Source organism: Meles meles, chromosome 15 (genome assembly GCF_922984935.1).
Source record: "Meles meles chromosome 15, mMelMel3.1 paternal haplotype, whole genome shotgun sequence".
In the NCBI taxonomy this organism is placed as follows: domain Eukaryota; kingdom Metazoa; phylum Chordata; class Mammalia; order Carnivora; family Mustelidae; genus Meles; species Meles meles.
The window spans coordinates 6,125,234-6,152,516 of NC_060080.1; the positions used below are offsets into that span (position 1 = coordinate 6,125,234).

Genomic DNA, 27,283 nt, shown 5'->3' on the forward strand with positions numbered 1-27,283 from the left:
GGGAGCGCTGACGGCTGTCTGGCAATGGTATCCGCCACTGACCAGAACTTACTGTCTTCTTAGATGTTATCAACATACATACGCGCTCCCCAGCAGCAGTTACGGACTGCTCACGTTGAGATATGTCCAAAAGAGAGTTCGCTGTATTTTTTCACCGTTAATTTCTCCTACTTTGTCTTTGCTTTTTAATTAGAAAACACAGGCTAATATTAACATGTACAAACTGCCATCACTCTGTAGGAACCTAACTTCTTTACCACTACCTATTCATGAGAAGAAAAGAAACACAGTAAAACCTAGACAAAATGAAATATTCGGTTTCTGTGTTGTTTTGCTTACCTGGGTTCTTCGATGATACAGGAACTGTTTTAAGTACTACTGTTAAAAAACCTTACATATGTATGCATCAGTCCACTTTCCTTTTTTGGTGTTTACTTTTTCCTATCTCCTCCTTGGCTTAAAAAGAATTTAAGCAGATTCTTTTTTTCCGACTCCAATACCCATATGCTTTCACTAAACCATTCTTCTCAAATATCTAGTCACCGATGGCTGAAAACCAACACGAAATCGTCTAGCACCAGAGATTCAAGAGATAACGAAGAGTTTCTTCTCCCAAGAGCTTACCATCTAGTCTAATAAGTACACAGAAAAAAAAAAAGAGAGAGCGAGAGACTATAGTCCAGTATGTTCACTAAGTCATGATAAACCCAAGTATCACAACACTAATAGTGGCTCATAGTGACTCAGCACTTCCTATGTTCCAAACTCCACACAGAGAAAAGACTTTATAAAGTCCTCACCACACAGTGTATACTTGTTGGGGGGACCCTCTGTTCCCCAGGTGTCATGTTTCTCCTAGTAATGCATCTGCCCCACCTACTTCTTCCCATCAGAAGAGAAGCGACTCACTCAACCTTCTGGGCTTTCTTTCTTTTTTTTAACATTTTATTTATTCATTTGACAGCACCCACGCACATAAGCAGTGGGGAACCGCAGGGAGAGGGAGAAGCAGGCTCCCTGCTGAGAAGGGATCCTGATGCGGGACTCGATCCCAGGACCCTGAGATCATGACCTGAGCCGAAGGCAGGTGCTTCAACAACTGAGCCACCCAGGGGCCCCCCTTCTGGGCTTTCTTCAAACCCGCCAGCCTACAGCCTGCTTCCTTGTGTGGGAAGTTTACTGGGGAAGTTGTGTTTCTTCTGGGGAGAACAGACACCCATCCCTGCCTGCAACGGGGGAGTTAACGTTACTCCGAGGAGTAAAGCACTGGGAGCTCGCGGGGCAGCTCCCCTAAGTCACCCCCTCCGATGCCGCTTCTCTCGGAAAGGCTGATGATCCAGCCTGTGTCTCTCTGACTCTTGGAAATCTCTCCCTCTCTGGTCTCAGTTTGGCAAGAGGGGGTTATTAATGGCTCAATCCTAAAACTCCAACATACCATTATCTCCGTTTTACGTACAAGGGAACTGAGGCATCCCTAGTTTGGAGGTTAAATAACTAGTCCCAGGTTTCCTACCTAAGAAGCAGCGCTACTGCCATTTCACACCACTGCCTCTTAACAAGAAAGAAATGTTTCCACATTGGTAATGCATTAATCTTAAAGGGAAACAACAAAAAGGAAATAGAAGTTAGTGCTAAGAAAGGTCATCTGTTGCATCACTGGCTGGTGATAAATTAGATTTGGTGAGCTTTAGGAAATGAAAGCTGTAGAATACATATGATCATCAGGTTCACAGTTCATTAACACAATAGACAATATTTTGATCACCTGCTATGTGCCAGGCCCCGTCCCAGACACCAGTGGGGGAAAAACAGCCCCTATTCTCATGGATATTACATTTTAGTAAGAGAAACAGACAATAAACAAATGAATATATAATGTCAACATGCATGAAATAATGTAAGATCAAAATTTTTTAAAATAGGACAAAGAGGAAAATGACAGGAGGCTCCTTATTTTTAAAGATTTTATTTACATGTTTTTACAGAGAGAGAGGGAGCATGAGTCGGGGGAGGAGCAGAGGGAGAGGGAGAGAAAGAAGAATCTCAAGCAGACTCCCCACTGAGCACAGAGCCCAATGCAGGGCTCGATCTCACGATCCTGAGATCATGACCCTAGCAGAAATCAACAGTCATGCTGAATGGACTGAGCCACCCAGGCACCCCAAAATGACAGGAGTTTCTATTGTCAAATGGGGAGATTGAGAAGGCCTCCTTTAGAAGGCCTTGAGCAGACAGCTACTCAAGGAGTAAGTGAGGGAGTAAGCCATACAGATATCTTCAGCAGGAATATCAAGTGCAAAGGCCCTGAGGCAGGAATATGCTTCAAATACTCAAACAACTGTGAGAAGGCCAGTGCAGATGAAATAGAAAGGAGAAAAACCTGTAGGAAATTGGATGTGACAAGTCGGTGTGGCCCAATTACGGCAGGACTTGGGATTCTAGTCTCAGTAAGAAGAGAATCCCCCAGGGGCCCCTGAGCAGGGATAGGACCTATAACTTAATACTAAATGTCTCTCTTCACTTTCTTTACAATACATTTCCTATAGTAATGTGACAATTTTTTGTTTCTTCTTCATGTGTAGGCAGAGAATCAAGGAAGAGTGGAGTCTCCCTATTATTCTCAGAAACATGAGGCTGAACTCACTAAGAGGAGGACGAAGGAAAAATGGACATGTGTGCTCAGTTAACTGTGACACCCCATCAGAGGTGGCTCGGGGTGGCCTCTGCACATACGGCAGGAGGATACCCAGCCTCCAGCGTCCCTTGGCCATACCATCCAGTCTGTAACTGGCGCGGTTCCTTTCCGCATTAAAGTCTAACTCAACACCACACAAACTGGAGTAAGAAAGGAGCCGGGAATGTAAACATGTAAGCAAATACCATGAATGCGTTAAGCAAGATACTGAAATTCTAGAAATGCTTTTGAGTAACTGATTTGTTTTAAAAACAAACAAGTTAAAAAAAAAAAAAAACTGCTGGTAGACTTCCAAATGGTTTGAAGGCTTAAAAACTAATTCAGTATCATTTTTCTAAAAATTGGAAGTATCCTCCTAAACTTGTAGGCAATGCGAACACCTGACGAACACCAGCAGGGGTAGGCACGCCCGTTGGAGGGGTGCCGGGGATCTAGCCCTTGCACCAAAGATCTCGCTCAGTCTAGTCGAGGAAACAACCCAGTAAACCGACACTTCTAAAAACTGTGCAGAACACCTCATTCGGTGCCAGCCAGAGGCAAGGGTATAAGGTGGCCACAGGCCCTTAGTAGGGCCTCTTCCCAATCCATTCAACCAACTGCTAAAGGCAGGGGGAGTGCGGGAAGCATGTCTGCAGTGGGGAGCAGACACTCGCCCAAGCGGGGCGGCACGGGCGACTCGCCCACACATAACACATTCCCGTCCAGAAGAACAAGACACGGCAGCTTCTTCTTTTATTTTTAAATGGGCTTGAACTCATGACAGTGAGATCGAGACCTGAGAAGAGATCAAGAGTCGGACGCTTAACCAACTGAGCCACCCAGGCGCCTCTAGACAAGGTGACTTCTAAAGATCTCAGGGTCCTGGGATCGAGTCCCGCATCGGGCTCTCTGCTCGGCGGGGAGCCTGCTTCCCTCTCACTCTCTCTGCTGGCCTCTCTGCCTACTTGTGATCTCTCTCTGTCAAATAAATAAATAAAATCTTTAAAAAAAAAAAAAAAAGAAATTTTCAAAAGTGAAAACATGATTAGAAATATTAAAAGAGAAAATAAACTGTGACAAGAGAAAAAGGAAAACTTCTCATAGTTGTTTAAAAAAAAAAAACAAAAACAACAGTAATTTTGCTATTGCCTCAGATCTAAGAAACCTCTTATCCTAAGGAAATAAACAGGCATATGTACCAAATGTATATATTGGGAAATTTATTGCAAAATGATAACAAATTATATACCACCCAAGGAATAATTAAACTATATACATCCAACTGTTGGAATATTATATAGGTTCTGAAAAGCAATTTAAGGGCGCCTGGGTGGCTCAGTGGATTGGGCCTCTGCCTTCAGCTCAGGTCATGATCTTAGAGTCCTGGGATCGAGCCCCACATCAGGCTCTCTGCTCAGCGGGGGATCTGCTTCCCTCTCTCTCTGCCTGCCCCTCTGCCCACTTGTGATTTCTCTGTCAAATAAATAAATAAAATCTTTTTTTAAAAAAAAGCAATTTAATAAAACTGGAAACGACTCTCAAAATGTTTAATAAAAATAAAAGGTTAACAAAAATTTAATATTCGGTACGTACCCAATTTTGTCTAAACACACACACACAGACGAGTCAGCAAAAGTAGCCTGAGTTGAAGAATAATGTGTGATATTCCAATTTTCATCTCTGTACTCTGTATCTTATAAATTTTATACAATGAATTATGTATTAGTTTTTAAATCAGATAGAAAATACACAAACTGGGGCACCTCGGTGGCTCAGTCATTAAGTGTCTGCCTTTGGCTCAGGTCATAATCCCAGGGTCCTGGGATCAAGTCCCACACTGGGCTCCCTACTCGACAGGAAGCCTGCTTCTCCCTCTCCCACTCCTCCTGCTTGTGTTCCCTCTCTCCGTGTGTCTCTCTCCATCAAATAAATAAATAAAAATAAAAATCTTAAAAAAAAATACAAACTAAGTTCATTTGCCTATTAGGGTACATAATACATCATTGGTAAAAACACAAATAAATTTTAAAAATGCATAAATATCAAATGAATTTAGATGTAATTTAAGAAGAATCAGCTCCCAAAGAGAGGAAGAAAGAATGAAAGACCTAATTTCACCCACTTTGCAAGTTACAGATAAACTGAAGTTTGGTTTTGCTCTGTTACTCAGCCCAAAACCACTGTTCTGCTTTGATTAGGGTCTTGGCCTGTAAAAGGCCAAAGGGCCTGATGCCTATTTCCTGGTATCCTTGAATTTCTCACTTATCTCAACTTTATCTCCTGAGATAACTTAACCTACCATTATTCTGAGCAGCAAAGGAACACCAATATTACAAACAACCCCGTCATTCACATTTATTCTTTACGATGAATATTAACTTTTCAAATATACATACTTAAGCATTATACATTTAACTTGGAGTAAATTCGCCTTATAGGATTTCTATATTACTACTCTATCAAGTCAAATATAACTACATGTTTCTTACCACAAGAGTAAAATGCTGTTATAATTAAGTACAAAAGCTATTAGTTATTTGGTTCCATTTAAGTCATGAAAAAAGGACCTTTTCTAATGAAAATTCTCTATTTGGGGATTCTGCACATCTTGTACGTTTGAATTAAAAACAAAATAATCAGTTCTGCTACCTCAATTTCACATACAGAAAAACTCTGAAGTCACAATAATAACCGTAGTGAATCACACACACACAATAAAAATACATCAGAACTATGAAGAGAAAGAAGGCATAAAAGAGAACCGGGGTATCCAAAACATGTTTTGTTTCTCGCTAACTAAACCTCAAGTCAACAGTCTTCATAAGAACATTTAAGAAGAGAATTCCTATTGTTTTCACTCTGTGGAGGGAAACATGTTTGCAGAATCAATTAGAAGACATGGTCAATCATTTTCAGGAGTGGAAGACAAAGACATTCTCAAGGCTCGGCCAGGTAATACTCCGCTTTAACTCGACGTTGGTATTAACCATTCAGCCATGAGGCATTTGACCAAAATGGTGATTTCAAAGACCCCTATTTAAACACATCTCAGATGGCGCTTTTCCGGCATGTATCCCTGCTCTTCTGGTGTGCTCTTTCCTTCACACCTGAACACACCATCAGCCAGCTGTGTCCAGCAAGGCCACGGGGTCTAAAGTGGCATTTGGGACGTGCCCAGTGACTTCCATGATTGTCTCGAATGTATCATGCATGCAAACATGCTCCATTACGCGACCAGTAATTTTATTTTTTAGTACACAGTAATAAATAATAGAAGCAAAAACCAATAAATCGGCGAACAAGCATGCCAACGACGCAACAGTCTGAAGAGGGCAAAGGATGAAACGGAACGTCCAGATGTGGGATGTGCCCCCAGGAGAGCTGCAGGTGCCCGCGCAGAAGGCCCTGCTCTCCGGGTGAGAAGACCTGGGGTGCTGACGCCTAAATTACAAAGTGCAGTTGCTCGTAAGCCGACCGTGTAAAAAAAGAATGGAACGTCCCCGATAACCCAACAGGTGACCATGAAGAAACGGGCTTAAACCGAGCATTTCTGGATTATTTCAGAAAGTTTATGGGCGCCAGGATGGCGAGCTCCGACACAGCTGCCGCGATCCCGGAAGGGAACGGACGGCCCGAACAGAGGGAGCACGCTCTCCATCAGAGAAGGGCTCAAGCAGAAGCCAGACGGCCACCCGCTGGACACGTCCCAGCGCAGGGCCCCTTGCAAGCAAGCCATGTTCACCAAAGGGGCCACGGCCAGCGGCCATCACTCCCGGAGGGCTTGCTCTGCGGAACAGATAAAGCGAGGCCCAAGTGACTCACGTGGCTTGTGACACTCCGTGGCACACGGAACCCAAGCTGGCTCCGGCACCTGTGATCGTAACCACTGGAATCTTAAACGAAGCATGACGGCTTGTGAGCCAGTGACACCCTGGGACCCTGCCCGCATCCTCTCACTCTGCAGGACGAGGACCCACGCGCAGCCTGGCCAGCAATCAGTGTTTACTGGAGGGAGCCTGCCCTGCTTTCCTTCGAGAACAGTTTCCTCCACTGCATGCCGCACAGTCTCTCTGGGATGCCACGAAAATTCATCCTTCAAAATTCCGTCTCGATGGGGCAACTGGGTGGCTCAGTGGGTTGAGCCTCTGCCTTCGGCTCAGGTCATGATCTCAGGGTCCTGGGATCGAGCCCCGCATCGGGCTCTCTGCTCAGCGGGGAGGCTGCTTCCCCCTCTCTCTCTGCCTGCCTCTCTGCCTACTTGTGGTCTCTCACTGTCAAGTAAATAAATAAAATCTTTAAGAAAAAATAAAGATTCTGTCTCGAGCATTACCCTGCCTGACCAACATGAACCCGAGTGACAGCTGCTTTTCCCTAGCTGATTCCAGAAGCTGATGGACCCTGCCCAGCTCCCCCACAGTCACAGAACTGTTGCTGGATGTGGCTGCCCAGGGAGACCGCACTGACCAGCCCCCAGCCCCACACCCCAGCCGTCTCCTTGCTGTGACCTGTGGCCATGTGACAAAGCTCTACAAGGGGAATGTGAGTCACAGTGGTATGTATGTGCCACTTCTGGCCCACAGCTGTGACCACAGGGGTTCTCTCCCCCGGAGCCCTCCAAGTTCTCCAAGCACAGTCACCAGGGCAGCGGCAGCGACATCACCTGTGAACTCACCACTCTTGCAAATAAAATCATCAGGCTGCAGCCCCCCGCCTAGTGAATGAGAAACCCTGTTCCCAGGGCCCAGCACTCTGTGTTCCGCCAGGGCAGCGGTGGCTCCTGAGGACCACTGCCGTGCCCCAGCCAGCCTGGCTCTGCCGTGCCCAAGCCAGCCCAGCCAGGCTGACAGTAAAGCCCCGGGTGGAAGAACACGGTGTTGAGAGGAGGGCAGGCGTCTGCAGGGCCAGGTGCGACCCGGTCCTCCAGCCCCTACCGTTTGCGCTGACACTGTGACGTCAGGAAAAAGAAACTCCTACCTTTAAGTCGCCGGCTTACTGCTGAGATTCTCCGTTGTAGCAGCCCTACCCAGACTAATTCCAACATCCCTCCTCTGACCCTTGTGTGCTGTAAACACGTGTCCTTCTCCTCCTGCTACACGAGGAGCTCAAGAGCCAGGACCGCTTCTTACCATCTTCACACCCGGGACCTGACAAACCCCTGGCCTATATTACATACTCAGTAAACCATGATATCTACTTACCCCTAGCTCTCTTTACTACCAAAATGGTGACTCCCGACACCAGGAGTGATACCATAACCAGTGACTTCCCTTTTGTTTCTTTTAAATATTTTATTTATTTAAGAGAAAGAGTGCATGCACAGAGGGAGAGGGAAAGGGAGAAGCAGACTCCCCGCCAAGCAGAGAGCCCGAAGCAGGGCTCGATCCCAGGACCCTGAGATCATGACCTGAGCCGAAGGCAGACACTTAACCAATTAAGCCACCCAGGCACCGCAGCAACTTTTCTTTCTTAAAAAATGTTCTAAAAGTCGGGGCGCCTGGGTGGCTCAGTTGGTTAAGCATCTGCCTTCGGCTCAGGTCATGATCTCGGAGTCCTGGGATGGAGCCCCGGAGCCCCGCATCAAGATCCATATCAAGTTCTCTGCTCTGTGGGGAGTCAGCTTCTCCCTCTCCCCGCCCCCTGCTCATGCTCTTTCTTGCTATCTTTCTTTTCTCTCAAAATAAATAAATAAATAAATAAAATCTTAAAAAAAAAAAAAAGTCCCAGGGCACCTGGGAGCTCAGTTGTTAAGCGTCTGCCTTTGGCTCAGCTCATGATCCCAGGGTCCTGGGATTGAGCCCCACACAGGGCTCCCTGCTCAATGGGGAGCCTGCTTCTCCCTCTCGAACTCCCCCTGCTTGTGTTCCCTCTCTCACTGTCTCTCTCTGTCAAATAAATAAAATCTTTTAAAAAAAATCCCACAAGCACCAACACTGACTGCAGATTACAACCCTACAATTTACACATTTCCATATCATTCTCAAAGGATACCTATTTGTCAAGGTTTGTCTTCTACATGACTCCTACCTAGTTTATTTGATTCCCGGTTTCAGAGAAGGCTCTGGATTTCGGTCGCGGTCCACCTCCCCGGGACAGGACTTACAGTAATACACAACACATTTGGTTTTCCCTTGCTGTGCCTCTACTGTTGCACACGACTTGTTGCCCAACACAGGGATGGCTCATCGCGCTAATCCGCGTCACCAACTGAGTCAAGGCACGATGACCTACAGGGCAATCTTCATTTCACAAGAACTAAACCTTCACTATCCTACATTTACCTGACCTAGAACTATGGACAAAATAAGGAAATGCAGTTTAACATTTTCATTATTTTCCAGAGGCCCTTGCTTTCAGTAAAATCAATACAAAAAGGAAAACAATCCAGAACCAGTCTTGGGCCCTGTTCCAATTTATTTTGTCTTTGCTGAAATGGTCCCAACATCCTTTTGTCTTTAACATTCTGAGGATTTTTTTTTAAATCTACTCAAGTGTTGGCTACTGAAGTTACTTTATAAATTACTTTATAGTCCTATGTGGTAAACTCCGAGTCAGTGCCAAAAACCTTCTTAGAACAGCGTATTTCTCCATTAATTTATATTTCCTGTACTTTAAAAAAGACACCACTTTAGAATGGAATCCTTCCAATCCATATTGAAAATTGTAACAAATATACAGTTTGACAATACCCAAAATTCCCTTTCGGTTGTGACGAGTTTATCAGAATTTCTATTCAAACCCAACGGAAGGCTGAAGCTCAATTTTGTGATGCCAAATTCACCAACTTTCCTTTACTATGGGATTTAACGATATTTTACAAGAACAAAAGGAAAGGACACACTAGTCTGATACTCTAGGAGAAGTACAGAAATCAGCTCATAGCAGGATTATGGTCTTAGACGAAGGACCCCTTAACTATCTCCAAACACAGGCAGGACCAGCAAGGGAAGCTCCACCGTGCCCTCCACCTTCATCTTCTCGGCTCTACTCAGACGCCCAGTCTTCGTCATTTCTATTCTTGGTAAGCAGCTAACATGAACAGCTGTACCACTCTGGTATTAGAAAAGGCACGCTAAGACTCACAGTGAAGCAACTGTAGATTAAACTTAAACTCCAAAGCCTGAACAGTTATCACAAGACAAAACGCTCTGGCCAAAATTCAATGTACACTCCCAAGAAACTGAAAAACTGGTACGGGCTTGTAAAGCAATCAAGACCTTTTCAAATATTATTCTCTATTACCTAGACTTTTTTTTTTAATGTCACGCCCCATTAAACAGCCTGGACAACTTAGATCAGTTAGTCACTGTAAAACTGGATCTGCAAAAAGAATGAAATGATAGTTGTGTGAGATTCCAACCTTCCCTCTCTAAAGGGATATTAACTTTCTGGGGCGCCTGGGTGGCGCAGTCGGTTGGGCTTCGGACCCTCGGTTTCTGTTCAGGTTGTGGCCTCACGGCAGTGGGATCAAACCCCACACTGGGCTCCAAGCTCAGTGCAGAGTCGGCTTCGGTTCTTTCTCCCTCTCTCTGCCCCTCCCTGCTCTCTCTCTCTCTCTCAAATAAACGGATAAAATCTTCAAACAAATTTAAAATAAAGGAATATTGATGTTCAAGATTATTTCCAAGATGTGACCTACTCCCAAGGGAGAGAACTAGTTTGGGGAAAACTTAATTTGAAATTCTGTTGGCCAATTTAAGGATGAAATTGCCAAGTGATGAAATCTAAGAGGTACTTCTTCCAAGTATTGCGTGACAGAGTTCTCCAGCCTCCTCCAGTCCTCAGGGCTGGGGATAGTTATCATCTGGTCTACTCTTGTTCCAGGGCAATAAACTTCAGAGTGGACTGACCACTGTCCACTCTCACAGAAACTGCTACCTACTTCTGAATGGCCAATTAGCTAAATCTGGCCTACATGTGTTGCTGGAGCTCAAAAAAAGAAAACTTAAGGCTATTTCAGCCAAAAAATTTTTTTAAAAATTCACAAAAATCTAGCATTCCAGTTTCCCCTGAAAAATCACCTTTGGTAACCATCAGCAAAAGGGAGTGAGGGCTTTCCTTTCAGAGTGGGCATAGGCTTTCCAGATGGCCACGTTGTCCACGCCTCGTAAAAGGGCCACATCGACACAGACGTTCATCACATTCCTTGCTTGGTGCCCTCTAGACAACTGAATTTGGATTTTATGTTGGCACTACTAATCACTTGACTTATGACCTGGTCGGCTAGAGGGCACCTTCCAATAAACAAAAACTCCCAAGGTTTACTCAAAGTTTAATGCCGGTCTTTCAGGCAATTCTGTTTTTATACGAAGAATTTCTAGAACTTCATTGCAGGTCTTTACATGTGTCTTTGAAATGTAATATTGGTAAATCAGATGCATTCAGTTCAATCACTACTGGGCCCCCACTAGACAATGGTTTCACAAAAAGGCAGTCTTTCCATTCAGTTTTAACAAGGATCCGTCTGAAACTAATGACACATTATATCCTAACTGAATTTAAGTAAAATAAGTTTTAAAAAGGGGGGGGAAGGTATCACCTAAATACCTTTCTTGTGTGTGGATCTACATATAATTTAGTTTCAAAAAGAAAAGGATTGGGGGGCGGTGGCCTAGGTGTCTCAGTGGGTTAAGCGTCTGCCTTCAGCTGAGGTCATGATCCCAGGGTCCTGGGATCAAGCCCTGCCTCCAGCTCTCTGCTCAGTGGGGGATCTGCTTCTCCCTCTGCCTCTGCCCCTCCTCCCACTTGTGCTCTCACTACCCCTCTCCCAAATAAATAAATAAGATCTTCTTTAAAAAACTGTTAAAAAGAAAAGGATTGGGGTGCCTGGGTGGGTTAAGCCTCTGCCTTTGGCTCAGGTCATGATCTCAGGGTCCTGGGATCGAGTCCCCACATCGGGCTCTCTGCTCAGCGGGGAACCTGCTTCCCCCACTCTCTGTGCCTGCCTCTCTGCCTACTCATTATATCTCTCTCTCTGTCAAATAAATAAATAAAATATTTTTTAAAAAAAGAAAAGAAAAGGATTTAGAATTTGTTTATATAAGTAAGAGCTATTTATTTTATTTTAATATACATGTAACTGAGTAACTTTAATATATCTAAAGTTATATATTATCTGCAAGTCTGACCTTCCACAAACACCTACTTTGGCCCAGAAATCCTCTAAAAACCAAGAAAGTTTCTGTGGGATTATGGATTAAAACAGAAAGTATGTTACATTTTTGTCCAGTGCCTAGATAGGAGCAAGGCGAGCTGGTCAGAGGCCTGGGCTTTCACAGAACAGGGGGTCCATCTGGCTGGCAGCTGGGGAGTCCCCTAAGTTCCGCACCCCACAAGGCCACTGGCTGACCCAGAGGATCCAGTGTGGACACCTGCTGCAGGCCAGGCTTCCCTGGATTGGCTGGTTCCGGGCCATGGGGGAGACATCATCGAAAAGGAGCCCTCCTGGAACAGCCCAACTGAAAGGGGAGAGGGCGTGGCACCAAAAGCCGCAGAACCTTTGTTCTTCCTGAATAAAGACAATTATGCACTCTGAAGCTTCTTTTTTTTTTTTTTTTTAAAGATTTTATTTATTTGACAGACAGAGATCACAAGTAGGCAGAGAGACAGGCAGAGAGAGAGGAGAGTGGAGGAAGCAGGCTCCCTGCTGAGCAGAGAGCCTGATGTGGGGCTCCATCCCAGGACCCTGGGATCATGACCTGAGCTGAAGGCAGAGGCTTTAACCCACTGAGCCACCCAGGTGCCCCTCTGAAGCTTCTTTATTCTGAATCTCTTGATAACAATGCTGATAAAGCTTCTCTTTTCAATCACCCCTAATCACCCCTTACCGCCAGACACTGTAATCTTTTAGCTGAGAATACTGGTACCTCTCATGGTTATCTTCATTTCCTTTTGAATAATCATCACAGTCCTCCAAAATTCTCCAATGCTTTACCAGTCGCCTTGTAAGTAACCCTCGTGAAGAAGAGTCAGCCAAAAGGGCGGTGCAGCTCGCTTCTAACAGCGGATCTGCGGTGCGGGCTTCAGCGAGCCTTGCAAAGCACGCCTGGGACGCTCAGGCCTAGGCGGCCACTAAGAGCCATAATGGGGACCCACTGGTGGAGACCAAGTCACGGGGTGGAGGGGGGTCCTCAACCCAATCTGGGGCGCTCCTAGCCAGCTGGGCTGCAAAGACAAGGAAGCGCCCCATCCAGCGAAGGGCCACCCCTGACTTCCCAGCCCCCCTGTGCCCTGTGTGCACAGTGCCCTGTGTGCACAGTGAGCGTGCCCTGTGTGCACAGTGAGCCTCCGCGATGCCAACCACACCCCACAGGGCACGGCCAGCCCGTGGCCGCATCGTACACACCAGGCGGCTGCCGCTTGCAAGAGATCAAGGGATGGTGGCGCCCCCCACCCAGAAGCGGTGATCACGGTGCCCGTCCGGGCTCCTCCCTGCGGGAGTCCCGCCGACGCCAAGGACAGTCGATGCCAGCGCTGGTCCCGAGCGTCGGGGACACAAGCCGGAGCCAGAGGAGGCCGCTGTGCTCGCGCACCTGAGAGCCCAGCGGGGAGAGGTGTGAGATGAGCAGACATAGTAACTCGTTCGAAGGGGCCGGGGCCAGGGCGGCCAAGGCAGGAGGGGGCGTGAGGCAGGGCCCTGAGGCCTCGTCCAGGGGCGGCCACCTCGACCAGAACGAAGGGGGATCCTCCCGCCGCTGCCGCCTGGAGCCGGAAGGTGCTCACGTGTGAGAAGTGGCCGGAGGAAAGGGGAGAGGCCGCAGCGTGGGCCCACGAACTCCTTCCGAGGAGAGACAGATCCCGAGGACAGGGGCTCCGGTGGGAGCGCAGAGCCGCGGGGAGAGGCTTAGCGGGCGGGAGGCTTTGGCCGGGAAGGAGCGGACTCCGGACTCCGGACTCCCAGGCGGGAGGCACGGGACGGAAACGTCTCAGGGAGGCTCCGCCGAGTGAGGGCACAGTCCTGCCGGGCGGGGGAGCAGGATTCGACCCCAGCTCCACCACCACTTGTCGCCCGGGCCTTTGCCCTCCTGCGCCCCGGGCCGGGGGGGGGGGGGGCGGGGGTCCCCGAATAGTGAGAAAGAGCGAGCGGCCGTGCGGAAGACGTACCAGGCCTCTGCTTCGGGGGCCCTTGTTCCCAAAGGAGCAGCGCCTCTCACGGGGCACGTCTCCCCTTCAGGAAAGACCCCACGTTCTGACCCCTGACACGGTCTACGCCAGAGTCACCAGCGATAAGGGACGGGGTGGAAGGGAGACGTGGACACGACTCAACAAGACTGGTCCCTTTCCCAGCCCCACCGCCTGGAGGACACCATGAATTTAACTTTTCCAAATCTTGTGACCGTGTGGTCTACGGCACCACGGCACTGCACTGCATTTCAGAGGTTACCGTGGAGCGATTACAGGCAATGTTCAAATCACATCACACTTGTCTAGCCTTTCAGCCACGTGGACACCCCTGAAAAGCCCTCGGACGCCCACGGCGCTGGGAAGTAGAGAGTGAGGAGGAGGCCGCTCGGAAACACGGGTTCCCTGGCCCTCGCCCAGGAGGCTCTGGGTAGACCCCGAGAATCTGTATTTTTTTAACAACCATCCCAAGTGATTTTTGATACAAGTGATCTCAGGGCCACACTAGAAAAGGCACTGCGCCCCGCAGGCCGGGAGCTGCGAGGGGTGTCAGCCCGGAAGGACCTGACAAGGGCCTTTCTTCAAGTTCACCATGGGATTCGGCTGTTGGCGTGGCAGGCAGAAGCCAGATCACAATGGTTGTCCGAGTGAAAATGGAAACAGCACGAATCAACCCTTCCTTCAAAATGTATGACTGAGAAGAGACAGGAGGAGGCTGTGCGCTGAGGAGACCGACAGGGTTTTTATTTGTGTACAGCAGGTAGAGAAATGAGTGATGCTGCAAAGTGCTTATCAGTAATCACATTGTCGTGGGTATTTGAATGCCCTCCAGACCCATCCCCCACCTTAACTCCAGGTCCGCAAAGCATCAAGTGCCCTCTGAAGGAGACACCAGCGGGACACCAGGCTGGGAGGGACGCAGCGGATTCATCTCCCAGGCTCCTCCCTCAAGTTCAGTGGGGGAGGCCACAGCGCCTCTGGGAACAGCCCCTAGGACCCGCCCCCCCCCCCCCAGGGGTTCTGCTCCTTCCCTCTCCTTGTCTGCTAGGCCCAGTGACGACGCCAGTACGGGGGACTGTACTATTCGGTGCTCATTTCCCTACACCTGCCCTTATCTTAGTAAATAGTTCTGAAGGTCTCCGTGGTTACCCAGTTCAATCCGGCTGCCACCAGAGCCCGGACTGACACACAGAACACAAAGCGGAATAAAGGCCAGAAGAGTATCAGATCCAAAATGCTTTTGTGCTTCAAGTAAGAAATCAGTCACTTCAGATGGGATTCAGAAAAAGATTTATACGCGAGGTGTACTGGACGGGGAGCTGGAAGAATGCTTTAGGATTTGGATAAGCCCAGGAAGAAGAAGGGCCGTGTCATTAGGGCCGAACTGTTCGGATCTCCTGAATCCTGATTCTATCTCCACGCATCAGCTAGCCCCGACCTTTCCACACCCCACGGATGGACCAAAGCATGACTTCAGGCTTCAGCCAAGTCACTCATAAAATCATTCAATGATCACTCTGCTGAGGACTATGTTCATGGCTTGTTCTATTTATTCTTTTTTTTTGGATTGTTTTATTTTTTTAAAAAGTCTTGTCAAATTCCATCATTATGGAATCCCACCTGTTAGCAGACTGCGGGCAAACGCTGTGTGTATGTGAGTTGTTTTGATGATTTATTTCCCTGGAAAGTCAGCCCTGACGGACCACACTCAGCAGAGACGAGGGTTGTCTGTACCTATCAAGGCAGCGCCCACACAGGGAGCTCAAAAGAGGGGGACAAAGAACTCCTGAAGCTGTGAAGAAGCAGAAAAGCCACTTCTGACTCCAAATTCAAAACTAGATTTTAATCCCAATTTAATCACTGTGTGGGCATAGGATTGAACCTCCACCTCATACTTCCCTTCCTAAAAAGGAAGTCCCAAAGCTGAAAACCGGAACACACAGGCACAGATGTTGACTTCCATACACCCCACAGTCTGTGGGGAGGAAAGGTGTGTCAGTCATGTATCAGGAGCCAGGCGCCTCACACAGATCGTGTGTTTTAATCTTCACGATAATCTACAAGTAGGTGTTACTTATTATTTATTTTACAGATGAGGAGACTGGGGCTTAAAGAAAAACACAGTAATTTGCCAAAGAGCCCGGACCAGCCGAGTCTGGCTGCAGACCCAGCCGTGCCTTTCCCACCACCACACCACACTACTACTTCCTACAGATGCAGGGACAGAATCTGGGGAAACCAACATTAACTGCAATATTTGGGGCATGTGGTTATTTTGCTTAACTGCCTCAGATGAAACAGAGAGGCTGTTTCAATTCTTCCTGTTGAAAACTTCTTCAAAATGTATTAGTCCATTTTCCTCCCTTAAGTTCTTATTTATAAACTCGGTCCAGAAAGAATTTGGGGCAGCTTCGTCAGTTAATGAAACAAACACAGAATCATGGAATTTAAAAACGAAGCACAACACACATTTTACACAGAAGGAAACTCATTTATGTAAAGTGACATATCTAAAATTAGTTAACTGACAGGGCCTAAAATACAGACTCAAGATTCCGCGTTCCATATGCCTTCCTTATTAAAAGGAATCTTCCACAGCAGATTGTCTCAGTATTTTCTGGGTTCTCATGATGAAGACTGATGCTCATTATGGGTATAAAAGTAGACAGGACAGACAAATGAGTTAAATATTTATGTCCTAAACCTAAAGCATTCAAATGGCGGCTTTAAAATAAAATTAAACCTTGATCTACTTGTTCTGTTGCTACTCACCTTCTTCCCCCTAAAAGTCATATTCCGAAAAAGGCCCAATACTGAAAACTCCACTTACTTCTTCATCTGTAAAATGGGGTTCGTTACTGCACAGACCTGTAGGAGGATTAAATAAGCTAATGTCTTGAAATACGCCTTTCCCAAGCGTATTACTTCACTGGATGTCTACATCATGGGGGGTGGGGGACTGGATATACTTACAGGGTCAATCGACAAACTGACCAAAAATGGGACCAGGATTTAATAAGCCTCCATCCCCACTTCTTTCTCTCTTACAGACACGCACGGTTTTCCCTATTTCAACCATCACCAGCAGCACTTCAGTGTCTGCGAGGTTCTTTATCTCCGTTCTCTCCCCGCAAAATACACGGGCAACCCAGATCTACAAGAGCGATGTACAAAAGTGATTTGCCACGTGTTAGGACTATGAACTAAAATGGACCTTTCATTCAAATGGTTAATACCATACCACGGATACCACAGACATAATATATGTGCATATGGCTGATCTGTATCAGACCTTGAATCTCATCTGACTACACAAGGCTTTGCCAAGCTCAGGGAAATCCTACAGGGCGGTGAAAGAGGTCTGTACGCTGTAAGGTGTTACCCATGGTAATTATTACCTGACTTTGCGGGATTAGCTACAGTAGGTCAGCCTCCTTCCCCCACCCACCTATTTCTCCCTCCTCGAAACCTTTCAAAATTCCTTGAGTCTCCCTCTTGCCCTCTCTGCCTGCCCAAACTACTCCGTCCATCATCTCTAACACAATGACCCTGTCCCCAAACAGGACTGGCGGCCAAGAACACCAACACGGATACCCTGTCGCTGGGGAAATGTACTCAGTTTCATAGTATCGCTACACTATTACACAGCATCATGGGCAGTAACGACAGAAAATGGTAAAAGGGAAAGAGTAAAGTGCAGGAGGACAAGAGGACGGCAGAGCAGCCTCAGTCTAGTAACTCAGAGAGTTAGGTCAATCAGATGTATTAGAACGTATGATATGATGAGATCAAAAAAAAAAACACTCTAAAAATTAGGTTGATCTGGGACACATAATTATTCTCACTTTGGGGTCTTTAAAGAATTCACCACACCAGCAGCTAAGAAAGAGCACAATTACATTCAGTGACATCTGATGGCTTCTCCACAGCGCGTTTGGTCCTTGTCTTGGGACCACTCTCCCTCTGTCCAGATCCTCCTCAAAACCTCTCTCCATCTGCCCCCTCCATGACACAACCTAGAAATAAAGTCACCTGGAATGCACGGCCTAGAAAGGGGAAACATCAGATGCTTAAGGCATCATTTACCCTCACTCCATATTGGAGTTAATATTTTTATTTAAACTTAAGGCATACTGAACAAGTACTATGGTTACCTCAAGGTCACTCTGCAATGCTCAGGATTAACCAACCCAGGAGTCTAAGGCAGAATCTTCCGCTCCTCTTCCTCTTACTGCAAAACATGTCTCCTTTCTCTCTTAACTGACACCCCGCAATGTACATTTGTAAATTCCATACAGACCAGGATCTCTATTGTTTCATGGATTCTACACTCATTCTTAGACGAGAGTGAAACGATTTCTCTCGCCCTAAGGTCCTTTTCTTCCTCTGACATTCAACAACTGCCCTTATAATTTCCTAAATTTTCAAAACATTGTTAATTAGCACATACCAAATTAACATACTAACAAGTTATATTTTTACACTTTTCATTTCCTGATTTGTCTTTTTCCTGTTGAATCACACTATTTGATTACAAGTAATTCTTAGACTTCCTCTCAACTTGGACTCAATTATTTACGTTACAAAAATTTATTTCTATTGTGCTCAATTTTAAAATAATGATTGAATGACTATGCATCCAATTTACAACATGACTGTTTAGTTGTTGCAAGTTTTCTCGGCAAAAAAGTCAATTCTTCAGTGCTTCAAAGAAATAGTTTATTATCACTATAAAAAGTTAAGGCATGTGTGATTATTAAACCAAATTCTTAAGATTTGCTTAGAGAAGAGGAAACAACTCAAAATACAAATGGCTGCAAAAATTCAGAGCGGCCCCAAGGGAATGAAGGTTGTCCAAGATACCAAATTGAGACCCACAGATAAGGATGAAGTCAAAATTTCAAGTCCTGTCACCTTCCCTTGAGACTCCTGTTTATTTCAGTACTGAAAAAAACTTGCTCTGGATTGCTGAGATGTTTACATGAGTTCGCTAATATTAAATCGCTTTAAAAAGTTATAAGCATTATATAAATTAAAAGGTATTAGCACAGTGGGGAAAAAAATCATCGTGGTGAGCAGAGAGAGAAAGAATACACCTGCTCCCTAAAATTAATGAAAAGTCATATGGCGACAGATGGTAACTACACTTATCTGGGGAGCACTGTGTAATGCACAGAATTGTCCAATCACTATGCTGTACACCTGAAACTAACATAATACTATATGTCAACAATCTTCAGTTAAAAAGAAAAAGTCTGAGGCCTATCTCCCTTGCTCCTCCTCATCAAAAAAATTTTTAAACAGATACGTATCTTGCAGTTGCGGATTCCCTGGCAACAACCTACTTTAAGTCGGGGGTGTAATACACTAAAAGGTCATACAGTAGTTCAGTTTCGAAAAGTGAGAATCCTCCACAGGGCTGAGAAGATTAAACAACAACAACAAAAAATCCTACGTCCTGATCAGTTAGTTTATTAACAAACAGAGAAGAGGATGTTCTTCCAGTATATGATTAATTTCATTCCTGGTACTTTATTAGTCCAGTCTGTGTTCTAACTGTTGCTCAAGACCTGTAGGGGAAAGGTATTTTACCATGAATCAAAAATTATGACTGAAATAGAAGTAAGGGATTCCAAGCCAAACAGAAAGGAGAATTTCTTAGATATTCAGGCACACTTCAGTCTTTAAAAAAACAAAAAACCAGTAAAGCACAAAGCAAGTTACTGTCCTAATACCAGGCACAAGAGTGGTTTCCCATCCTGCTGCCCTGACACAGAGGAATCCTGCCTTGTAAATGATATCCCGATGACAACAAATGACAGCCACACTCTCAAGGAAAGGACAGTGAACCCGGATCCCTTGTAAAGTGCAAACACGCCTAGATCCAGCACACCTGAGGTAATTCTAAGCCAAAAATTCAGTTAATCACCTCTAGCCTGGGGCTAGAGCAATTACCTATCCACACTGCCTCCTTCCCCAACAACTACCCTCAATGTCACTCGGAGTAAATACTTCTAAACTTTTTCAGAATAAAAATGGCGCTGCTTTCCCCATCACAATACTGTTTATTTCTCAACAATCCTAAGGCCTTTCACACAAACTCAACCGGCCTCATCTAAATGCCGCCCCCCTTCCCTACACAGTGTCTTATGGTTTTTTAAGGGGTGGGGGAGAGGGGTAAGGTGCCTTCTTCCAACTACAAGGTTGCAACTTTCTCAGCTAGGAACCCTGGATTATCTCACTTTGACTTTTCTTCCTAACCTCTGCCTTCCCCGCAAACTGTTGCCTCTCTGTGCAACAAGCCACACTTCAACGCCAACTGTTCCGAGCTGCAGGTCGCAGCGACCTAAGCCGGCCTCCCCCACGCCACGCTCGCGGGTCCAGTGCACTCTCCACGATGTACGTCCATCCTGCTTCCCCGTGGAGCATTCGGTGCCACGCGCGCAAGACACAGGCACCCCGGCTTCGCCGAAGCACTGCCGTTTTAGCCCATCCACACCCGTGCCCACACGTAAAGCAAGTGGCTTCGGCACTCGGGATCGCCCAGTGCCCGGCGCACGCACGACCAGGGTCGGGGAGCCGCCGTGGCGGGCAGCAGGGCCAGGCATGCACGCGCGCACGTCGGTGCCCAGAGGCCCCCCCCCAACCCCGGGCGGCACGGGCACAGCCGGGATGGGGGCTGGGTGGGCACGCCGGGGAGTGGCGGCCGGCGCGAGAAGGCGCGCGGACAATAACAGGCGGGTCGCCCCCTCCCCTCAAGGGGCGGCCCCCGCCGCAGCCGGTGCCCCGCGTCCTGGCTCCCGCGCGGGTGGCACACGGCCGGGGAGGGGGTGGCGAGGGCGCGACGCCAGCAGGGCCGCCTCGGGTACCTGGTCGATGGGCAGCTGCACGGCGTTGCTGAGGGGCTGCAGCAGGGTGGAGCCCGTGGTGCTGGTGGTGGCCATGGCCGGCCTGGCGCTCCGCCTGCCGCGCTCCGGCCGCCCGCGCCGCTCGCCCGCGCGCCGTGCCGGGCGACGCCGAGGATGGGGATGCAGCCGGCGCGCCTGCCCCCTGGCCGCGCGCGGTGTGAGCGGCGCGGGGCGGGGCCAGGGAGGGGCCGGGGGCGGTGACCGGCTCGGCCCTCCCCCAGCGCCCCCGCCCGCGCCCGCGCGCCCTCGCCCCTGCCCGCGCCCGCGCCCGCGCCCCCGACCGCCCGCGCCCGCGCCCGCCCCGCCCCCTGACTTCCAGCAGCTTCCAGCGCCCCCTCCCCACCTCGCGCGCCCTCGCGCCAGACAGCCCCGCCGCCCAATCGCGGCGCGGCGCCTCGACGCCCGCAGCCAATCAGAGGGCGCCGGCCGCGCCGCGCCCCACCTATCTCAGGCCTCGGAGAGGGGCCGAGGGGCGGCCTTGCTGTGGCGAAGGGCTGTTCGCGGGCGGCTCTGCGCGGTGCGGGTGTGGGGATTTCGCTCTGTGACCCCTATCTTCGTCCTTCCCGACAGTCGGCGGACAGCCGCCGTTCTCTAGGGGGAACCCTGGACAACAAAGGGGAACGGGGTGGCGGCCAGACAAAGGGGCGACGTGAGGGTCGCCGTCGAGCCAGCGCTGGGGGAAGTTGGGGATAAAGCCTAGAGGCTGGGGAGGAGGAGCGCCACAAACCAAAAAAATTGACCTGGATAAGATGCCCCTTTTTCTGTGGGAAGCCCAAACTTGAAGCCATTCCCTGTCGTGTGTCCCTCTCGGTGGCCCCCAAGTCCCCAGGGCCCTCCAGGGCTGAGAGACCTTGCGGTGCAGCTGGACCCGGGGCGGGTGACTGTTGTCACGTGAAGAGCTCTTGGTGGCCAGCCGCGGTCACTGAGGACCGGCCTGACTCTGAAGGAACGGCTGGCGTGCTGTTTGCGCACACCTGCAATACGCCTGCGGGTCCGTGTGTGATGGGACGGCTGGTGTCATCAAAGTGACCCATTTGAGTTCCTTGAGAATGCCAAGTGTCACCCTTTGTTTAGAAGGCTTCCAAAGGATTCCTGGAGGAGAGTATCAGGAAAGTGCAAAATGCAACAATTTAGCAATCTGAAATTTGGGGTAGAAACAGCTAATGGTCAAAGTTCAACTACAGGTTAAACATCACTTTGAGGGGCGCCTGGGTGGTTCATTAGGGTAAGCCTCTGCCTTTGGCCCAGGTCATAACCTCAGGGTCCTGGGATTGAGGCTCTCTGCTCAGCAGGGAGCCTGCTTCCCCATCTCTCCCTCTGCCTGCTTCTCTGCCTACTTGTGATCTCTCTCTCTCAAATAAGTAAATAAAAATCTCAAAACAAACAAAAAAAAAAAACAAAAAACACCACTTTGAATGCTTTAGAGGTATCGATGTTCCCAACAAACCACGGGACATAAAAACTACTACCACCCTCAGATCGGATTGACTCACAGAGAAGTTCAGTGTAAGTTCACAAAAGAGCACAGCTAATAAATAAATAGCAGAGAAAGGACTGAGATCCAAGTAACGTACTTTGAAGTTTATCTTTTGAACACTAGGCCCCCTTCTTCTTCACCCTTCAACCCAGTCCAGACACTGTCATCAGCTCTCCGGTGCTCCATTTGCTGGATTACTACCTCGAGTCTTGGATGAAGAGGCAGCACAGACGGGAATACATGCTTCTCTGTAAAACCCCTGCACCTCAGTTGTCTCTCTGAAAAGGAAGCAGTTGCACTAATAGGTTCAATCCCTTCCTGCCTGACATTCTTTGGTTGTTAGGTTAGCTTAATCCTAACAACCAAACTGATTAAAGGACAGAAGGAAAAAGCAGAATGCCAGGACCTTCGTTCTCCCCCAAGGAGTGTTCCAGTGGGAGCTGTAATCAATTAGAGAACAGACCTATGCAATGGGCTACTCATTAAAATATATTGTGCCAATAATCTGGAGCTCTCTATTAATGGAATGTTAGAAAATACTCTTTTCCTTTTCTCCACTGTGGGAAATCGTAGCAAAAGCATACAGGTGTCTGAGCATACAAACTGATGCAAAAATTAAAATACCATTTAAAAAACTCAAAAGGTGGGTGTTGGGAACATATTGCAACCTAAATAAAGTAGCACAGAGATACACTCTCGGGTATAGAACAAATAATGTCTACAAAGAGGAGTTTTCTTAGACTGAATTTTTATCTTAATAGGATACAATGCACCTCTATTTGGGGTGACCACGTATCTACAATAGGGCGGATTTTAGCTGCTGAAAAACTTGGCTGTGTCAGAGTTGTAAAGCTATAGGTAAAAATAGAGTCTAATATTAATACTTAAATTTTGGAGTCAGACCTAGGTTTTTGGCTGTGTCTGCCTTTGATTAGCTGCAAAAATTTGGGCTACTTAACCTTTTTTAAGCCTCGGATTCCTCGTATACAAAAATGAGGATAATAATGGCACCAAAACCATGGGTTATGAGGTTACAAAAGCTTACCTGTATGATGAAGAGCTCAGAGCTATGCCTGGTATATGATAAAACCTAAGAAATATTAATTACCATCCAAGAAATGTAATTCTGAAAATGGGAACTATTTTTCTCATATTAAAAATACCCCAGCTTCACGTTTCTAATGAAGAAACTGAGGCCCATATTTTGAGCTAAAAACTCAGTGATGATAGCAAAAATTTGATGCAGGCCTTCTGCCCAGTATCTGCTAATTAGGCTACAAGTTCTTAAACTGTGATGAAGGGGGAAAGAATTGAACTAATGATATATAATGCCTCAGATAACATCCACCTTATAAGAGTAATTCTCACATTCTTAATTCTTAAAAAGGAAAAAAAAATATGGAGTACTCTCTATGTTCATGAACTTTGTGGGATGCAAAAATCAGAACAACAGTCATACACAAAACAGAGAATGAAATGCTACAGGGAAAGTAAGAAATAAGGTCCTCTAATGTTAAAATCAAAAGAACACATCCAGAAGACAGAAACTTGACAGGAAGTCGGAAGCCCCAAGTGTTAGTCCTGAATTTTCCACTAAATAACCGTGAACTTGAGAAAACTGCTTAACTTATCTGTTTTACCTTGAGTTTCTCATTGTTAAACTGAATAATATAACTTTGTCCTAGATTTCCAGGAGTATTCTGACTATCCAGAATACTCTGGATTCAGAATTGACAATAGTCTAAATTATTTTAAAGATATCAGTAGTATTAGTGTTAAAATAATATCTCGTAGGGAAAAGGTTTTGATATAGCAACTACCTTTTAACAAGAGTTACTTAGACCAAATTGTAAGACCACCGAGCAGAGTTCACATATAATAAAGAGTCTACCTTGCTCTGCCCTCCTAAAATGGCTATGGTAATTAAAGACTGCTAAAATGAAACTAGTTTTTATCTTTGAATAAACCATTCAGAAGAAATGAATAATCTGCCAAGCTGCTTCTGTTTCATAAAAATGGTTTGTATCATGGAAGGAGAGTTCTTGGGCAATTATTCTCCCAAGTCTATGCTCTTATGTCTTGGAATAACTTGGAAGATGGAGGGCATTGGACCACACACATAATAAAAGTCCCAGTGCTCTCTGCTCAGCGGGGAACCTGCTTCCTCCTCTCTCTCTGCCTGACTACTTGTGATCTCTATCAAATAACTAAATAAAATCTTTTAATAAATAAATAAATAAATAGAATAAAAGCCCCAGTGAACTGACTGGCATCTTTAAGCACTTACAAGCTAACCCTAACAGACCAAAAATCGAAATTCAGGAAGTCACACTTTAAGACCTAACAGGTTTCAATTAGGACATCACAAAGTACACTGAACAAGAGGTAACAAACACAGGAAACTGTAAATGTAGGAGATGTGCCCTGAAGTCCCAGCTCAGCTGATTTCTGGCTCTACCACTTACGGGGCCTGGAACAGCGAATAAATTGCTTTGGTTTCGTTGGTGTACATATTAGGAGATTTAGAAACTAAATAATTTCATGGGTGCCGTCTTTGTCTACAATTATATGATTCCTGGGGCACCTGGATGGCTCAGTTGGCTAAACGTCTGCCTTCAGCTCAGGTCATGATCCCAAGGTCCTGGGGTCAAGTCCCTGCTCAGCGGGGAGTCTGCTTCTCCCTCTCCTGCCCACTCTTGCTCTCTCTGTCTGTTTCTCTCTCCCTCAAATAAATAAATTAAACCTTAAAAAAATAATAATAGTAGGATTCCCAAGAATTTCTAGATTTTTTTCTTGTCTCCCTAAGCCTCCATTCAGTCTAGTTTATTTGACTAAGAGCTGCAAACAAAACTATTACTCATCAGTTTGAGAATTGCATTGCTTTCCAGTTGCTGTGCTGGTTTCGGAACTACCTCTAATTTATTTTACCTCTAATCAAACTTTCTTCCTCAAAGTGTCTGTGATTTTCAGTGACCTGTGATGACTTCTGTGTTATATCTGTGCATCTCGGCAAAACACTCCGTTTTCGTCACAGATTCATTCAGCTTTTTCACCTTTACAAGAACGAGGCAAGTCTCCATAAAAAAACAGCCTCTTGGTGCTTATTTATTTTAAGTATGCCATCTGAAACCCTTGTCCCTAGGTATTTCAAAACAGCATACAAACTCTCATGCGTCCACACGTTTGCGTGATGGCATTTGGGTCCAAATTATGAAACACGTAAAATGTAAGTCACAACACCCACCCCAGATTCCATCCTAATCACCATCATCGCTGGGCACACTGGCTGCATCTGCCTGGGGTACTCCCTGCGTCAGCAGGCCTCATTTCCTCAGTTCTGCTTAATATTTCAGGTTATTCCTGCTTACCTACAATTATAAGGAGAGGTCCTTTCCTTAGGTACGTTGACATACCGCTGCTCTTCTGAATAGTGTAGTCCAACCAGTGGAGAGGAGTCACGCCCTCGCCTTCTGTCACCAGCTCTGCGACAAAGAGAAAGCCTTTGGTGATTCTCCAGCCCACCACGTTCTGTGTGGTCCCCCAGAGGCCTAACACTTTGAGCAAATTTCCCTCTTCGTGGGTAAATGTGTCAAAGAACATATTGTGTTGTAGGTATTTTCTGCTCAAACCCTTCCTCCATTTCTGTCATTTTTCAGATGCCAGGTTTTGCTTCACAGATTACAATGCCGACGCTCGAGTCCTGAGCAGTAAGGAATTAGGAATGAGAATCGTCCCTACATATAAAGTCTGTGGTGACCACATCTGACCTAGTCCCCTTGTCAAAGGACTTGCTCTCCTGAACAGATGACTCTTCTGGTTAGACATAAGATACATGCTAAGCAATGCTTTGTAATCAGATAATGGCCTGGTTTTGATTTCACCAAATTATCTTTTAATCTATTTTCCATTTGAATGCTGATATCTATTCTCTCTTATTTGTGTTCTTACATGTAAATTCTGATCTGGGCTTTAAATGCCGTATATCACAAGACAGTTCCTATTAAAATCACAACACATTAGGGGCGCCTGGGCAACTCAGTTGATTAAGCCTCCGACTCTTCATTTCGGCTCAGGCCATGATCTCAGGGCTGTGAGATGGAGCCCTGTGTCGGTTCTGCACTCACGTGTGAGCCTGCTTCTCTCCCTCTCTCCCTGTCTCCCACTCCACACCCCTGCTCACTCTCGCATGCGTGCTTTCTCTCTCTCTCTCTTTCTCCCTAAAATAAATAAATCTTTAAAAAATAAATAAAGTAAAATCACAACACATTAAAATAAAGTAGAAATCTGAGGTGTCTGGCTAGCTCAGTTGGTAGAGCATGTAACTCTTGATCTTGGGTTGGTGAGTTCGAGCCCTCTGTTGGGCATAGAGTTTACTTTAAAAAAAAATCAAGGGGCGCCTGAGTGACTCAGTGGGTTAAGCCTCTGCCTTCAGCTCAGGTCATGATCTCAGGGTCCTGGGATCGAGCCCCGCCTTGGGCTCTCTGCTCCACAGGGAGCTTGTTTCCCCCCCTCTCTCTGCCTTCCTCTCTGCCTACTTGTGATCTCTCTCTCTGTCAAATAAATAAATAAAATCTTTTTTTTAAAAAATCGAGTTATAATGGAAAGAACCTAGATGTCCATCAACAGATGAATGGATAAAGAAGATGTGGTATATATACACAATGGAATACTATGCAGCCATCAAAAGAAATGAAATCTTGCCATTTGCGACGACGTGGATGGAACTAGAGCGTATCATGCTTAGTGAAATAAGTCAATCGGAGAAAGACAACTATCATATGATCTCCCTGATGTGAGGACATGGAGAAGCAACATGGGGGGGTAGGAGATAGGAGAAGAATAAATGAAACAAGATGGGATTGGGAGGGAGACAAACCATAAATGACTCTTAATCTCACAAAACAAACTGGGGGTTGCTGCGGGGAGGTGGGATTGGGGGAGGGGGAGCGGGCTATGGACATTGGGGAGGGGAAGCGAACCATAAGAGACTATGGACTCTGAAAAACAACCTGAGGGTTTTGAAGGGTCAGGGGTGGGAGGTTGGGGGAACAGGTGGTGGGTAATGGAGAGGGCACGTTTTGCATGGAGCACTGGGTGTTGTGCAAA

The 27,283-nt window shown here is 46.7% G+C and overlaps 1 protein-coding gene across 2 annotated transcripts in view; it reads right to left on the minus strand.

Annotated features, from left to right (window-relative positions):
* MBOAT2 (membrane bound O-acyltransferase domain containing 2) overlaps window positions 1–20,843 on the minus strand; it is a 117,541-nt gene extending 96,698 nt beyond the window's left edge. Inside the window, exon 1 of one of the 2 annotated variants that reach the window (XM_045979622.1) lies at window positions 20,662–20,843. In XM_045979622.1, the coding sequence (XP_045835578.1) occupies window positions 20,662–20,736 (75 nt within the window). In that variant the 5' untranslated portion in view covers window positions 20,737–20,843. The remainder of the gene's footprint in view (window positions 1–20,661) is intronic. The other variant, XM_045979623.1, reaches the window with a different exon arrangement.
* Between the last annotated feature and the right edge of the window lie 6,440 nt (window positions 20,844–27,283).